Source organism: Pipistrellus kuhlii, unplaced genomic scaffold (assembly GCF_014108245.1).
Source record: "Pipistrellus kuhlii isolate mPipKuh1 unplaced genomic scaffold, mPipKuh1.p scaffold_m20_p_2, whole genome shotgun sequence".
In the NCBI taxonomy this organism is placed as follows: domain Eukaryota; kingdom Metazoa; phylum Chordata; class Mammalia; order Chiroptera; family Vespertilionidae; genus Pipistrellus; species Pipistrellus kuhlii.
Window position 1 is genome coordinate 112,214,522 of NW_023425515.1, and position 17,943 is coordinate 112,232,464.

The 17,943-nt window shown below is 47.2% G+C and overlaps 1 protein-coding gene across 9 annotated transcripts in view; it reads left to right on the forward strand.

Annotated features, from left to right (window-relative positions):
* The window catches only part of RREB1 (ras responsive element binding protein 1), a 138,375-nt gene that overhangs the window by 105,463 nt on the left and 14,969 nt on the right, over positions 1-17,943 (forward strand). For all 9 annotated transcript variants that reach the window (XM_036444037.2, XM_036444034.2, XM_036444033.2 and 6 more), the window contains 2 exons: positions 8,586-8,775; positions 10,944-13,842. In XM_036444037.2, coding sequence (XP_036299930.1) covers positions 8,586-8,775; positions 10,944-13,842 — 3,089 coding nt within the window. The remainder of the gene's footprint in view (positions 1-8,585; positions 8,776-10,943; positions 13,843-17,943) is intronic.

Consider the following 17,943-nt stretch of genomic DNA (forward strand, 5'->3'; position numbering starts at 1 on the left):
CAATCCTGCTACGCCAGAGGCCACAGTAGAAAGTGGGCTCACTTTCCCCCTCACCCTCCCCCCCCACCTCAGCCCTCTCCTATATGTGCTTCACACGAACCCATGCTCTTCACTGACATTACAAGTGGTGCTAAGGGAGAGAGGAGAAGTTGCAAGCAGCAGCTTTTCCCCTCTGCATGCCCCTGACACTATAGCTGCTCCTTTCCACACACCCCTAACAGAGCTGCTGGATCCCTGCCCTGGTCAGAGGATCCCCCTCGAGGAATGGGGATGCTAAAATCTACTCCAGTATTCTAAATTAAGTTTCATTCTCTCTTGTAGAAGCATTTGCTAACATGTGCTAGAGTTCAGGTGTTTCCTGGTGAAAAGGCTCTGGTGAGGTGCCTTAGGGTGCAGAAACACTGTTTCTGTGAGTAGAATGATGGGTGTTCACATACAGGTGATCCTCCTTTTATAAGTTGAGGACAGGCCAAATACCCACGTTAGCTTTCATCGCTGTGTGACACTTGGAATCTAATTTCGCCTTTACTTAAATTGTCCTTTGTGGCTTTTCCACTGATGGATTTTTGTTTTCCTTAGAGTTCCTATTGCTGTGTGAGATTTAAAAAGAAAGGAAGCAGTGTGTTTTTTAGAAGAGTTGATAGAGTTCTGTTAGGTTGTTTAAATCCTGCAACTAGATACACTTTCTCCCAAATTCATTTGTCCTACCGAGAGCAAAGTTCCCATTTTGGAAAAGTTACCCTCAGTTGGCTACCTGGGGCCATCTCTGTTAGCAGAAAACCAGAAGCAGCCTCTGGGGTTTGTGAAGCCTCCCTCTGGCACATCATCAAATCACTTGCAAATTGGAGTCGGCCTACAGCGCTCCCCTCTCCTGGGACTCAAAGGACAGTTCTACTCCATGGACATACTTTGCAGTCGTGCTGTTCCCAAGTTCCTGGCAGAGTTGAGAGATTCCCCTAAATTAGGGGTGAGGGGAGAGTTGGGGGACCACTTGACCAATGGCTGCGGCCTAATGAAGACTGACAAGCCCAAGTGAGGTTAGCAAATGTCCCAGGAACCGTGTCTGTGCCTGCTCTGCATCCAGCAACATCAGCATCGCTTACAACTTTACAATGACTTTCATTGTCCTTGAAGAGCTGCTTAGAAACAAAGTTGCAGGGCATTCTTCCTGAGAGGGCTGGTTGACAAAGGCCGATCCGAATGTCCTGGGTGATGGGTTTCCACACTGGTTTTATTTAGGTCTGTCAACAGGTGCCGAGTGTGAGGGGGTGGCAGCGTTTCTCTGTGGCTGTTTCTTTCTTCCTTTTACCAGCCTCTGAAGTACTTCTGGTTTCAAAGCAGACTTTTTTTCTCTGCCACTTTCAAGCAGCTTGTTTGTGAGATGACACTCTATATCTTTTCAGAAGTGAAACCAGAGCCGGTTGGTTGAAATCCCATGAAGACAGAGGTGTGAACCTGTAGGTCCAGGGCCTCATGTAGATGTTGTTGGAAGGCTCTGAGTGTATGCAGGCTCCTCTTCCAGAGCTTTGGCTCCGGAGGGTGGGGGAGTGGTGAGGGAGCAGGGATTGTAGGTAGGACAGAGGCTGACCACGAAGAACACAGGCCTCTCCCCAGGAGCCTCAAAGTGAAACAGAAGTAGCAGAGAATATTATAAAGTTCTCAAGAGAGAACACACCCTTTTTTGAAATGAAAATTCCATTTTTCCTGAATTTTCTGTTTGCTCTGATTGCCAGGAAATGAGCTGTTCCTGATAGATAGATAGATAGATAGATAGATAGATAGATAGATAATATAAATAATGGTTAAGTTTGTGATACTGCCTGGCGGTTTTTGAAGGATTTTATTATCTGTTATTCACCATAGCTCTAAAGATCCCCGCCATACACAGGAAAAAAATATACAAGCTTGAGAAGGAAGGGAAAAGAGCTTTCACAGCTCTTAGCTTATAGAGTGATCTTACACGTCCAAGATCCTCTCACTTAATTCTTACTACAATTTGTTTTTCAAAGTTGTCTAACTATTAGTCACCTTGTGTGCTTGTTCACATACAGATTCCTAGGCCTATGCTCTCCTTATTTGGATCCTTAAGAAGGTCCTGAGGGGATTTGTATCTCAGGCATTTTGGGAAGTTTTACATAGGCAGCTAAAATGCAGATGAAGTAAATTCAACAAGGCCACACAATCTGAACTTCTCTCCTCGGTGCCTCTGGTCCCTGGGCCCATCCCCCACTGTTCCACAGCTGCCTCCACAGAGGACACAGGGCTGTGGTTGGCACTGGTTTATTTCTGCCATGTGTTCATTGAGCACCTACTGCGTGTGAACCTCTGTCCTAGAAGTCAGAAACAGGAGGGATTATAAACTGAATTAGAGGCCCAATGCACGAAATCTCTGCATTCGGCGGGAGGGGCTGGGGAGGTCCCTCAGCCTGGCCTGCACCCTCTCCAGTCCAGAAGCCCTCTGGGAATGTCCAACTGGCACAAGGACATCCCCAAATGTCATAGCGACTGATTGGTCTGCTGTTTGGTCCATTTGCTTATTAGCCTTTCATTATATAGAATGAGAGAATAGAAAAGAGTGTCATTAATTGCTATAATAGAAGCACAGCAAATTCTGATTGCCCTATTAAAAGAGATTCTCTATATATTTTTTAATATATATTTTTATTGATTTCAGAGAGGAAGGGAAAGAGAGGGGAATAGAAAATCAATAATGAGAGAGTCGCTGCCTCCTGCACCATTCCCCCCCCTCCCCCCCCCACACACACACACATACATACACAGCCCAGGCATGTGCCCCAACCTGGAATAAAATCGTGACCTCCTGGTTCATAGGTCAACACTCATTTGCCATGCCAGCTGGGCTTTCCATTGTGTTTTTTTGTGTGTTTTTTTTTATAAAACCTGCTTATGTTGCCTCTTACATTAAATATTCATGGCCAATAGGTATGCGCTGGGTTAGTATATAGTCTCAAACGTGGAGGGTGTTCAGAAAGATCTCTTAAGGTACAAGAAAAAAAATAGAACTTTAAATTTTTCTGTTTTTACATTTTATAATGTACCTGACATATATGCATGCAAATATACTTATATGTAAATACACATCATACATATTTCTCAGTTAAACAATAAGTAGATGTGAGATGCATGCTCAAAAATGTCTTAATTAGCCCTAGCCGTTTGGGATAGAGTGTTGGCCTGCATACTTAAGGATCCCAGGTTCGGTTCCAGTCAAAGGCACATGCCTGGGTTGTAGGCTCCATCCCCAATTGGGGGGCGTCCAGAAGGCAGCCCATCAATGACTCTCTCATCATTGATGTTTCTCTCTCTCCTTTCTCTGAAATCATATATATGTCTTAATTTTAAGGTGTTGTATGGTTCACAGAGTTTGCAGCCCAACTCTCAGGTCCACATACTCATCTTTCACAGTTGATTTGTATGCTACCAAGAGTCAGTATTATTTCTTCCCAACCTGTTTGTTTCAGCAATACTCGTAATTATTTGCTATAATTTCATTAAATTTTATATGAACCAGTAAATACTGTTTTTTGGGGGTTTTTTGGTTAGAGCATAGCCGTGTACACTAAAAGGTTTCGATTCCCAGTTGGAGCAAGTACAGGAGGCAACCAATTGGTATTTCTCTCTCACATTGATGTTTCTCTCTCTCCCTTCCTCTTTTTCTAGAGTCAATAAAAACATCTCCTGGTTTTTTTTTGGGGGGGGGGGGAGGGAAGAATAGTCTAAGTTGGGCAGACTTCGTTATTAGCCATATTTGACTGTTTTGCAAAAAATTGTGTCATATTTAGGGTGGGCAAGACACCTATAAATATAGGAATAATCATAAAAATATGAGATTCTGGTTTAGTTTGGTTTATAAAAATGTAGATTCTTGCTCAAAAACTAAACTGGAAATCAAAGATGCTATAAGAATGATTTTTGCAATGACAGCAACATGGCCTCACACATAGGATGGGTGAATGAGTGTACAGGTGGTTCTGTTATTTTCTACTAGAGGCCCAGTGTATGCAATTCATGCGTAGGTGGGATCCCTAGGCCTGGCTGGCGATTAGGGCCAATCAGGTTTCCTGCCTCCTCCTTCTCTCGCCACCCGCGCGTCACCCACCACCGCATGGTTCCCCACCGCCCTACCTTCCCTCCTCCTTCCCTCACCGTGGGCCACGTCTGCTGCCACCCACCCCTGGTTCCCCAGCCTTGGGCCCAGCGCCGAGAGGGAAATTGGGACCTGCCATGGGGAGGGACCCAGGAGGTTGGCCGCCAGCCCTGAGGAGGGAGCCGGTCCTCGGCCCCCCTGGGAAAGGGGCTGCATCCACTACCACCCATCCCTGGTTCCCCATCCCAGCCCAGGGGGTTGGGGCCTGCCAGCTGTGGGGAGGGACCAGGAGGTTGGCCGGCAGGCCCCATGGGTGATAAAGGCCCCATGAACACAGAATTAATACTGAATCATTGGTCCTGGATGAAACGGTTGCAACATTTCATCAACTGAATGTATAACCTCATTTTATGTGTGTTTCTATTTAAATACCTTATTTATTAAATACTATTGACTCATTAACATGGAACTCACAGCCAATAGCACTGCAGTTCATCTCTGATTTATCTGAAATGGGTATTTTCTCCATAAGGCACATCACAGTCTCTTGCACTTAGGAACACTAGACAGCACTCCAGCACTCAATGCTTTGGGGCCATTTTATACACAGAACCAGCAACAAAAAGCACTACAGATAGATTGCTAAATAGACTGCAGAAAAGACACTTGTTTACAGTATGTCAGCTGAACAAGAAGGCAGAGTGTCTCCTTTTTAGACCTCAGCTGGGAATGCGTGCTTAGGACAACTCAAGTTTTTCACAGCGCTGTGCACATCCATGAATGACCCAGAAAGTGCTGCAAGTACTAATTTGGGGTTTACAAGTAAATTTTAATGAATAGGCAAATTCACAAATACAGAATCCACAAATAATGAGGATCAACTGAATGTATTTTGTCAACCAATGGTTGTTGGTGCCAATTCAAACTCCAACAGAATTCCCCAATTTTGGATGTGGTAAAGAGGAAACTTTATTTAGTGCAAATAGCTCAAAGGTAATAACACATGGCTATGAAAATAGCGCTGTTGTGGAACAGCAGCTCCGCTATGGAATGGTCCACTCGGTGATGGGCCACTCTGCTCTGCCCCCCTTCCCACTGGTCAGTGCTGGGCCTGAGAAATCTGCAGTGTTTCAGCTCCAGCCAGGGGGAACCAGTCTTTGGTGGAAAGTGGGAAAGTGTGCTCCCAGATCCACAGGGGAGCTGGCTTATATAGACAGAAGTCCCCACCTCTGGTCCCTGATTGGCCAGTGCTGTGTATCTCTGATTGGCTGGGGAATGCTTCAGTCCTATTGGTGGAAATAGGATTTTAGGAAACCATTATAAGGGCTGTCTCAGAGGGCAGTTCAGTGCAGAGACAGGTAGTTCACTGAGGAGGATTCTCTGCTAAGTGCAGTTTGTGGAGAGATTCCTGTGCTGTAATGGCTTCTCTTCCTTCCTTCCTTCCTTCCTTCCTTCCTTCCTTCCTTCCTTCCTTCCTTCCTTCCTTCCTTCCCCCCTCCCTCCGTTCTCCCCTCCCTCCTTCCCTCCCTCCCTTCCTTTCTTTCTTACTTCCTCCCTTTCTTACTTCCCTTCTCTTTCTCTGCTAAATGCAGTTTTTGGAGAGATCCCTGTGCAGTACTGGCTGCTCTTTCTTTCCTTTTTTCTTTCCTTTTTTTGACCCCAGCCAGCCACCTTCTTAATCCTCAAGGCTTATGGTCTATTCAGCTATATAGTGATCCAGCATCCAGAACAGTTCCTGGTACTAGAAAAAATGAATTTAAAACATTGCACAAAATGTATGTAGGTAGTGCTAATTTTGAATTTGGGATGTTCCGAGGTAGTGTAGACTTCAAGTGGAAGGTGCCTATAAGGCCCACTGGGCTACAGCTTGCTTCAGTCTTTCTTAGTTCTCTTAGTCTCACTTTCTAGGAAAGGCATGGACCAGCGTCCATCTCCCACAATTCCCCAAACCTTACCTGCTTACGTCCCAGATAGGACAGAGGGGAAGGGAGAGAGAAAATGTGAACTATTTCTAGTTCATAAAGTACCAAACTAGATGGGCCATAAGCTTCACCACCCAGCCCATCCTGGGTGGCGTATTCTGCCAGCCTGTAAATCCCACAACGTGGGGCCTTCCTGAGCCCTGGACTCTCACCTCCTGTAGGCCCCGGGCCCCTCTGATTGCCCAGTGCCTTCCTGGAACAACGGGCTCCTTTGCATTACCCGCACCACATGAGACTCAGTGCAGAGGCTTTTCTTCTGGAGTTTCCATAAATTGAAACCCCTCTGCTTACTCCCCCCCACCTCCACCCCTACACACACACACACACACACACACACACACACACCTACAGCAAATAGTGATTTGGACATTGTTGGCCCTTGAAAAAAGGAGGCAAAATGTCAGCCCACTCTCATAAGCCATTTGTAATGAGATGTTTTTCTAGATGTATTTAGGAACATTTCAAATGCATGCAGATGTAGAGAGACTAATCTAATGACCCCCTCATGCATCACTCAAGTTTCAGGAATTATCTATCTACAGACAATTGTGTGTCATCTCTTCCCTGCCCCAGATAATTTCAAAACAAATCCCAGGCAACACATTTCATCCTATGTAATAAAGGGGTGATATGCAAATTAACCATCACTCCGTCACAAATATGGCGGTGCCCATAGCAGCTGGGCAGGACGCTGGCAGCACAAGCCCAGTGCCCCAGCCACATGGAGGGAGAGAGGGGCCTCTGGGGGCAACACAAGCCCGGCGTCCCACGCCCAGGGCGCACAGTGGAAGGGAGGGGGCGGGCTTCTGGCCAGAGGCCGGGGCGCGATATTCTGGCGTGGTTGCAGGCCGAGCTGAGGGATGCTCCCCACCCCACTCCCTGTGAGTGAATTTTGTGCACCGTTATATATCTGTAAAGGAAAAGGACTTCTAAGTAATATAGACAAGACATTATCATCATCTAAAACGGCAATTTTTAACCTTATTTTTCTTTTCATGGCACACATAAACTAATGATTAAAATTATGTGGAACAGCAAAAAATACAATTTTTGCCAGTCTGACAAGAAATAAAGTATAATTTTGATTCATTCATACTGGGTGGCTATTGTGTTGGCTATTGTCCTTATTTTTTTACAGTCTAAGGGCTTTATTCCTCTGTGGAACAATAATAGGAACTGCCATAGAGGGTTAGTGAGGGGCAGATGTGCTTACATGTGTAAGTACTGGACTGATGCTTGGCACACGGTACTGTGATCATAGGAATGTGCCCATGAAATTAGGCTAATGTGACTGAGGAAATTTTAATTAATTACATGTAAATAACCATCTGTAGCTCTAGTGATGGCTTAGGCCAGACATTTTTCAAATGGTGTGTCTCAAGAATTTTTAAAACATATAATACTGAGTATTTAGTCAGGGGAACTGACTCTTTTTTCTTAGATTGTCAAATAAAAAAATGACAACAGCCAACATGAAAATAACTGTCTGGTGTGAATGAATCAAAAAATTATACCTTTTTGTCAGATCAGCAAAATTGTATACTTTTGCTGTGCCACAGAATTGTGGTAATTAGTAATGTGTGCCATGGGAGGAAAAAGGCTGAAAATCACTGTGTAGGGGATATTGACAACATCCTAATGATCGTATAGATTTTAAGATGGTGGTTCTCGGCAAAGACCTTCAGGACAGCACTAGTGTCATAGTGGAGAAAAGTGTTTAAAAACGGTATTTCTGACACATGCATGTTTCTGAGGACAGTTAAGGCAAAAGAGGAAAACATCTCCAAAGTAAAGCATTTGTGGGGGCTTCTAGAAAAGGGAGACAGCCTCGGTGGTGGGACCCTCACGGTTTGTGTTTGCTTCTTACGAGGCGTGTGCCCTCAGCTTTAGTGCTTTCGTCCGTGGTGACTGCCTGCCTGCCAGGGTCGTCCACTGCCCTTCGTGTGGGCCCGTGGGGGGGGAACTGTGGTTATTCTTCAGATAACCCTCGGCAACAATATCAGAATTTAATACATAAATCATAATCACTGTCACATGCTACTTCAGTTGAAGAGTTTATCTTTTTATGTTGATCAGATACCAGGGATGATGATGTGATTGCCCAAGATGCTGTGTAAATTTGTGCTTTTTGACTTTCAAAATGTTTTATGACCAGAATACATTGAGCAGAAGGAGTGAGGAAACTTTGAAAGGATCACTCTGTGTGACAGAACAAATAGGCCTGCAACAGTGTGCATACCTGTGCTGTCTGCAAAGATGGGAACCCAGAAATTGTTAGGATATAGTTTCTTTTTAAGGAAGGGATTTTTGTCGCTAACCGTGAGCAGACTGGCTTCTCTATGTTATATCATCCCTGTTATCATTATTATAATAATTTGTTTATCACTTTATTTTCATTTACTTATAGATCAAAGGACAAGAAAATACAGTAAGATTAATGGACAGGTGGAAATTCTGACTTCGCTGTCTCCTTACGTTTGTCACTTTCTTCCCAGATGTGACATTTGCTGTGTCACTTTTCGGACACATCGAGGACTGCTACGCCACAACGCACTTGTCCACAAGCAGCTTCCCAGAGACGCAACGGGAAGGCCTTTCATCCAGAACAACCCTTCCATTCCTGCTGGCTTCCATGACTTGGGGTTCACCGACTTCTCCTGTAGGAAGTTTCCTCGGATTTCTCAGGTATGCTGACGGGCAGAACCAGCACCGTCTCCGCATGGTCCAAGGTTGGACTTAAATTCTTCACACGGAGGTTTCCTTTCCTTCAAATGAGGTCTGTTGGGTTTTGTTTTATTAACACCTTTCCTCTTCAAATTAAGTTTTGTTCTTTTTAGTCTTTTTTGGGTGGTTGTGTTGAGAGGTGTAAATGGCCTTCCATTTTTTCCCCCCTCACTTACATCTGAGTCTAGCTCATCGGAGCTTTTGCCCATTTTTTAGGTCCTATCAGAATTAAATTTGTATTTTTTTTAAATATTTTTTATTGATTTTTTTTTTTTACAGAGAGGGAGTGGGATAGAGAGTTAAAACCATCGATGAGAGAGAAACATCGATTCAGCTGCCTCCTGCACATCCCCTACTGGGAATGTGCTCGTAACCAAGGTACATGCCCTTCACCAGAATCGAACCCGGGACCCTTGAGTCCGCAAGTCAATGCTCCATCCACTGAGCCAAACTGGCCAGGGCTAAATATGTATTTTTAATTACATCAATTTGTAGTTTTAATTAGTCTTACAGCTAAATATTTTCAGCATTGTAGTTTTTTATTTAAAACTAGTGACCCAGAGTACAGGTTCATGCACATTGAAAGGAAATTAATTAGAAGGTGGCTGGCAGGACGGAACTGGGCGAGAAGGGCCAGACATGCTCTGGAACCAACCTCTAGCAGTCCCTCCCTGACATCTGTGCAGTGAGTGGGGTCCCTCTGGCAGGTGGAGTCCCTCAGCCTGGCCTGTGGGGTTCGAGCCAAAACTGGCTTTCCGACATCCCCCAAGTGCAAGAGGGCACTCTGCAAAATTGGTGTTGTACAGGGTGTGGAATGCAAACGCAAGTGTGTAGTAAACCAGATTCGAGGCCCACAGAGCCCCAGCAGCAACATAACCCACAGCCGAAGGTGGAATCGCACAGGTTCACGAGGAATCAGGCTCCCTCATGTCTAGTTTTAGGGTACATCACCAAGAACCACTGCTGCCAAGTCACTGCAGCTCAGCAGCTCCTGCATTGAGCCTCTGTCCCCTGGTGGTCAGTGTACATCATAGCAACTGGTCAGAAGGCTGGAGGGACACTTAGCATATTAGCCTTTTATGTATATAGACTAGAGGCCTAGTGCATGGAATTCATGGACAGGGGCTGGGGGGGTATCCTTCAGCCCAGCCTGCACCCTCTCCAATCTGGGACCCCCCGAGGGATGTCCAACTGCCTGGTGGGATCAGGCCTAAACAGGCATTGGACATCCCTCTCACAATCCGGGACTGCTGGCTCCCAACTGCTCACCAGCCTGCCTTCCTGATTGCCCCTAACCACTTCTGCCTGCCAGTCTGATCACCCCCTAACCACTCCCATGCCAGCCTGATTGATGTCTAACTGCTCCCCTGCTAGCCTGGTCACCCCTAACTGTCCTCCCCTGAAGGGTTGATCGCCTCCAACTGCCCTCCCTTCCAGGCCTGGTCCCTCTCAACTGCCCTCCCTTGCAGGCCTGGTGCCTCCCAACTACCCTCCCCTGCTGGCCATCTTGTAGTGGCCATCTTGTGTCCACATGGGGGCAGGATCTTTGACCACATAGGGACAGCCATATTGTGTGTTGGAGTAATGGTCAGTCTGCATATTACTCTTTTATTAGATAGTATGTTTGGGATTGTTATTAACCTGAGACATATTTGTTCTCTGCTTATAAACGACTTTGAAACTACTTTTTTCCAAATTTAAAAAATTGAGATAAAATACAGCAACAGTGAAATTCTTCCAGTGCATAAGCCCCAAGCTCAATCCCATAAGTAGTCACCCATATGTGTGTACTCATGTGACCCTAGGTGGTCCTCCCTCTCTCCTGACAGCACAGGGGTTCTCCACCATCAGTTCGTTTTGCAAGACACGCAATTTTTTAGAAAGAAAATCCTACCACTATGGTATTATCACTTAACTTGCTTCACTGTTGAGATACCTGGGGTTGGTGTCATTCATCAAGAAAACACGATACCTAAGATGCTTGTGGATTTCCTTATTCACCAGCAGTTAGTGAGCAGGGAAAGGTCAGCTCCCATATGTTATGGATACTGCAATAGTTGTAGAACAGATACTTTCTTCATCTCAGTGTGGTGATGATTTTAAAATCCTCTTGATCCCTTACTTTGCAGGCCTGGTGTGAAACAAACCTGCGAAGGTGCATCAGCGAGCAGCACCGTTTTGTCTGTGACATCTGCGACAAGGCATTCCCCATGCTCTCCTCGCTCGCCCTGCACAAGCAGACCCATGTCGCTGCGGACCAGGGACGGGAAAGGTTGCAAGCCAAGACCCTACCTGCTGACGCCGTGGACCAGAAGGTCTTCCTGGCCTTGCTGGGCCTGCAGCACACCAAAGACGTCAAGCCCGTCCCAGCTGAGGAGCCCCCGCCGGATGACAACCAAGCAATACAGTTCCAGGCACTCAAGTGTCAGCTACCTCAGGAACCTGGCTGCGCCAACGTGCTGAGGCTGTCTCCTTTCGAAGCTTCCTCCCTGGGCAGTTCTCTCACAGTGCTCCCGGCTGCCAAGGGGAGCATGAAGCACCTGTCCCTGCAGCCTTTCCCAAAGGGCTTCATCATTCAGCCTGATAGTAGTATTGTGGTCAAGCCCATCTCCGGGGAGTCGGCCATTGAGCTGGCTGACATCCAGCAGATCCTGAAGATGGCAGCCTCAGCGCCCCCTCAAATCAGTCTTCCGCCTCTCTCCAAGGCCCCCGTCACCCCTCTGCAGGCGATTTTCAAACACATGCCCCCTCTGAAGCCAAAGCCCCTGGTCACGCCGCGGACGGTGGTAGCCACCTCAACACCCCCCCCTCTCCTCAACGCCCAGCAGGCCTCCCCCGGCTGCATCAGTCCCAGCCTGCCCCCGCCGGCCCTGAAGCTCCTCAAAGGCTCGGTGGAGGTGGCCTCCAGCACAAACCTGCTGCAGTCCAAGTCCGGGGCCCAGCCGCACGCGGCCATGCAGCTCTTCCTGCAGCAGCCACGCGCAGAGCTGCCGGGTCAGGCTGAGATGAAGACGCAGTTGGAGCAGGACAGCATCATCGAGGCCCTGCTGCCCCTGAGCATGGAGGCCAAGATCAAGCAGGAGATAACAGAGGGGGACCTCAAAGCCATCATGACAGCCCCCGGCAGCAAGAAATCTCCAGCCATGCGTAAGGTGCTCTACCCCTGTCGCTTCTGCAACCAGGTGTTTGCCTTCTCCGGGGTGTTGCGTGCTCACGTGCGCTCCCACCTGGGCATCTCTCCATACCAGTGCAACATCTGCGACTACATCGCGGCCGACAAGGCCGCACTCATCCGCCACCTGCGCACGCACAGCGGCGAGCGGCCCTACATCTGCAAGATCTGCCACTACCCCTTCACCGTCAAGGCCAACTGCGAGCGGCACCTGCGCAAGAAGCATCTCAAGGCCACCCGCAAGGACATCGAGAAGAACATTGAGTATGTGACCAGCAGCGCCGCAGAGATGGTGGACGCCTTCTGCTCCCCAGACACAGTGTGCCGGCTGTGCGGGGAAGACCTGAAGCACTACCGCGCTCTGCGCATCCACATGCGCACGCACTGCGGCCGCGGCTTGGGCGGCTGCCCCAAGAGCCACAAGCCCTTTGAGTGCAAGGAGTGCAGCGCCACCTTCTCAGCCAAGCGCAACTGCGTCCACCACATCCTGAAGCAGCACCTACATGTGCCGGAGCACGACATCGAGAGCTACATCCTGGCGGCAGATGGCCTGGGCCCCAAGGAGGCCCCTGTGGCTGAGGCCTCAGGGAGGGTGGAGGAGGGCAGCGGAGCCTTTGGGGAACGCAAACCCCTCGCCACCTTTCTGGAGGCCCAGAATGGCTACCTTCATGCAGGCCCCACCCAGCCTCCACCTCCCGTCTCTGTCAAGTTGGAGCCGGCCAGCAACTTCTCAGTGGACTTCAATGAGCCTCTGGACTTCTCCCAGAAGGGCCTGGCCCTGGTCCACGTGAAGCAGGAAAACTCGGCCTTCTTCCTGAGCCCCTCTTCCTCGGCCCCCTATGACTGCTCTATGGAGCCCATTGACCTGTCCATCCCTAAGAGCTTTAGGAGAGGAGACAAGGAGTCAGCCGCTCCCAGTGAAGCCAAGATGCCTGAGCAGGAACCAGGGAGTGGGGAGCAACTCTCTCCCTGTCCACCACCGTGCCCTACTCTGCCAGTGACCTTGGGGTCCAGTGGGATCCTGGAGAAACCCGTGGCCCTTTCGGCAGCAGCCTCCACTGCCACTGCTCTGGAAGCCCACGCTCAGCCCCTGCAGGGCTCCGTTCAGGTCACTGTCCCCATTTACTCACCAGCCCTCATCAACAGCTCCCCTCTCGTGGGCAGCTCCACCCTGATAAGCAGCCCAGCCTTGCTGAGGCCTCTGCGCCCCAAGCCCCCCCTGCTGTTGCCAAAGCCCCCTCTGACAGAAGAGCTGCCCCCACTGGCCTCCATTGCCCAGATCATCTCATCTGTGTCCTCAGCCCCCACCTTGCTCAAAGCCAAGGTGACTGACCCAGGGCCCACAGGCACCAGCAGTAACACCACAGCTTCAGACAACTTAGGAGACCCCACTGCCCCCACTGAGACCACTAGCCCCAAAGAATCCAGCAACCCACCCCCTGCTGCCAACAGTCCAGAGGCAGCTTCCCCCACTGGGCAGGGGCCAGCTGGCTTGTCAAAGAAGAGGGGCCGGAAAAAAGGGCTGAAGAGTCGGCCCCGGGCCAGCAATGGTGGAGTAGACCTGGATTCCAGCGGGGAATTTGCCAGCATTGAGAAGATGCTGGCTACCACAGACACCAACAAGTTCAGTCCATTTCTGCAGACAGCGGAGGACGACGCTCAGGAAGAGTTGGCTGGCACCCCTGCTGACCACAACGGGCCCAGTGATGAAGAGCAGGGCAGCCCCCCTGAAGACAAGCTGCTGAGGACAAAGCGGAACTCTTACGCCAACTGCCTGCAGAAGATCAACTGTCCCCACTGCCCTCGAGTCTTCCCTTGGGCCAGCTCCCTCCAGAGGCACATGCTCACACACACTGGTAAGCGGGCCTCCCGCACACTGGTACTACATCCAGCAGGGAGACTGGCCACCGGCCAGGGTGGGGGAGAGGGTGGAGTTGAAAGCGTGGAGTCCTGTTTTTATGGTCACATTCCTAGGTTCCCTCCCTCCTGTTTCAGAAGCAGGGGGTTGGCCTACTGAGGCCATGTGCTCAGGTAACCAATGACCTTTTCCTATTGTCTGATCCCTCTGAGGGCTGCTGGTGAAGGGAGGGTGTTAAAAGTAAGGTGTTTTTAGGTGAAAATGGTCCTAGACCAATCAGTTACTTACTGCCATCCCTCCAGTCCCTTCTGGATAAGATAGCAGGATTAACGCTTGGTTAGGCACAGGAGGCAGTGAGGGAGAAATGGAGCTCTGCAACTGTTTTCTTAATTATAATTGACTAAATATTCACACAGGACTTATGTCATTGAACTGAGGATAAATTGGGTTAAAATCCTCAACCTTTAGATAATATTTTGATAACCTAAATATTAATAGATAGTACCTAAAACTGAATAAAGAATTAGATGATAAAGGATTGCCATATAAAATACAGGATACCAGTAAATTTGAATTTCAAATAAATAACATTTTTTTTGGTATGTTTTTCATGCTGCATTTGGGATATATTAAAAACTTACTTGGTTTTTATCTGAAATTCAAATTTGGGTGATCTGTATTTTTAGTTGCTAAGTCTGACAACCCTGGGTAGTTATGAGACTTAAGGTGGTGGCAGTGTGGTGAGGGATGTGGTGGGACGAGGTGTGAGCCATGGGAAGGGGAAACACTTCGTTCTGAGCTGATCATCACTTGAAGCTCTGCAGAAGCCCACAGAGGAAAGCTGTTTCTACAAAGGGGAGGTCTAAGAGAGTGTGAGGGGGTGGTGGGGAGCACAGGCTGCAGGTCTCTGAGATTGGTGACCACCTAGACGTGGCACCTCTCTCCAGTGTGGTGGAATCACACGCTGGCACGTCAAGGCATGCCTGTCCTTAGGGAACTCATTGCCAGGAGCAGAATTTCTAGGTTTATAAAGTATGTGCTGCATTTCAGACCATCATTTTCTTTCCATTTGAAGTCATGTAAGCCTGACAAAGTAAGTAACAGTTCTGACAAAGGGAAAAGTTCAGAAAAGGAAGAGCATCTTAAAAAGAAGGTTACCCCACACTGTTTTTATTGCTGTCATTTATTGTCCCCTGCGAAGTCTGGAGGGGAATTTCTGTTCCTGCTTTTTAGAAAGCAGATAGTCTGGCTCTGAGGAACAGTATAGCTCTTACCATGCCCCTTTTCTCCCCTCTTCCCCCCCTCCGTCAGCCTCTTAGCTCCTTCTCCAGCTGGGAGTTCAGTGCTCAGTGGATGGAGCCCATGTCATTGTCCTGGGTGAGGCCTTTCTTCCTGGCCATTCTCTTCCTAGCAAGCCATCAGTCTCCCGGATAGGACTAGTGTGGCCGGAAACTCCTTTCAAGAGTTGTGCCCATGTCTTTAAAGATGTCTGATAAATGTTCCCATTTGTGGAGTCAAGATGGCGGCTGTCAGGATGGCAGTGAGAGAGTGTGAGTGAGGGAGCAAAAAGGGAGTGTGTGTACGTGTATGGTGTGTGGGGGTGTGAGTGAGGGACAGTTAGGTCCTGTAGCCTTTCAGGGGCTGGCCAAATAGAGCCTCTGCTACCACTGGGACTCCAGCCTCCCTGCACACAGGCTCCTGTGAGTTCTGGAGTGTGCTTCCCTCCCCACTGGCCCACCACCTTGGCTCCGGGCCCCACATGTCAGCGCCTGAGCTATCCCATGACTCTCAGGGTACATGACCCTCCCGCCCAGCCTCTGCTTCCTCCACAAGCCCCATGCAACTTTGCACCTGGACACTTTGATGATAGCAGAAACTGGAAGACAAAGTAACAACCTCCAAAGGAAATGGAATAATCAACCCCCAAAAAAGGTAACTAAATTAAATGGAGGCATGCAATATGCCAGGTAAAGATTCAGTGTAATGGTCATACAGTTCATAAACCAGATGAATGAGAAAAATCAACAACTTATGTGAGAATCAAGAGGAAATTAAGAATGATGTAGCTACAATAAGAATCACGATGGAAGGTTTCAACAGTAGATTAGAAGAATTGAAAGACCAAATTAGTGACTTAGAAGATAGAGCAAAAAAACACACACAATGTGGACAGCAATTAGAAAAAAAATTAGAAAGCAGGAAGAGAGCCTAAGAAAGCTCTGGGACAACGTGAAATCAAGTTACGTACATATGATAGCAGGGCCACAAGGAGGAGAAGAAGAGAAAGGATTAGAGAACCTATTTGAAGAAATAATGACAGAAAACTTCCCTGATTTGGGGAAGAAAAAAGTCACACAAGCACAGAGTTCCCAAACAAGATGAACCAAAAAAAAGAGACCCACACCACATCGTAATTACAAAGGCAAACATTAATGACAGAGAATCTTAACCCATTGTATGCTATAAGTATCTGTACATGCAAGCAGCAGACCTTCCCCACATGCCATGTGCATCTGTTTTTAAAAAATTTGTTTTTTTTTCCTTGAGTGGCAGCTCTGGCCAACTTTAAAATAATTTTTGTGAGAATTTTAGCTGGACATATTCAAGAAGACCTGAATTGTGAGTAATATTTTTTTTAATATATTTTATTGGTTTTTTACAGAGAGGAAGGGAGAGAGATAGAGAGCTAGAAACATCGACCAGCTGCCTCTTGCACACCCCCTACCGGGGATGTGCCCACAACCAAGGTACATGCCCTTGACCGGAATCGAACCTGGGACCTTTCAGTTCGCAGACAGATGCTCTACCACTGAGCCAAACCGGCTTCGGCTGTGAGTAATATTTTTATATTCATTGCAAATTGGTTTTTTCATCTAAATTCAAAATATTGTGGCATGTTGGGATGGATTCCATTTTGGACATATAGCAGTTAACTGATTAAAAGCTGCAAGAGAGTCAGAGTGTTACCTACAAAGGATCTTCCATTAGATTATCAAATGATTTCTCAACAGAAACATATCAGGCCAGAAGGGAATGGACTCAAGTATACAAAGTGATACAAAGCAAGGGACTGAATCCAAGAATGCTAATTCCAGCAAGGCTATCATTCAAAATTGAAGGGTAAATCAGGAGCTTCACAGACCAAAAAAAAAAAAGCTAAAGGAGTTTATCACTATCAAGCCAGCAATGCAAGAAATGCTAAAGGGACTGTTGTAAAAAGAAGAAATAGAAATAGAAGAAGGAATACAGGCATAAATAAAGAATAAAAATGGCTACATTTTTCCTGATAAAAGCTCAGCAAAGCGGGAATAGAGGGATCATACCTCAACATAATAAAAGCCTTATATGATATACCTACAGCCAACATCATCAATGGACAAAAACTAAAACCATTTTCCCTAAGAACAGGAACAAGACAGGTATGCCTGATCTCACCAATCCTATTTGACATAGTACTAGAATTGCTAGCCATAGTGATCAGACAAGAAGAAATAAAATGCATTCAAATTGGAAAAGAAAAGGTGAAACTGTCATTATTCGCAGATGACATGATATTGTACATAGAAAACCCTGAAGATGCCATCAAAAATCTACTAGACTTAATAAATGAATTCGGCAATGTAGCAGGATACAAAATTAACATCCAGAAATCTATGGCTTTTTTACACATCAATAATGTGCTCACAGAAAGAGAAACAAACAAAACAAAAAAACCAATGCCGCCAAGACCGGTTTGGCTCAATGGATAGAGCGTCGGCTTGGGGACTGAAGGGTCCCGGGTTCGATACTGGTCAAGGGCATGTACCTTAGTTGCAGGCATATCCCCAGTAGGGGGTGTGCAAGAGGCAGCTGATCGATGGCTCTCATTGATGTTTCTAACTATCTTTCTTCCTCTCAGTACAAAATCAATAAAAATATATTTTAAAAAACCAATGCCTTTTACCATTGCACCAAAAAAATTAAGATACCTAGGAATAAACTTAACTAAAGAGGTAAAAGATCTATAATTATAAAACTACATGATGTTAAAAAAAAAAAAGAGGTAGAGGAAGACATAACAAAATGGAAGAATCAACATCATTAAAATGTCCATACTACC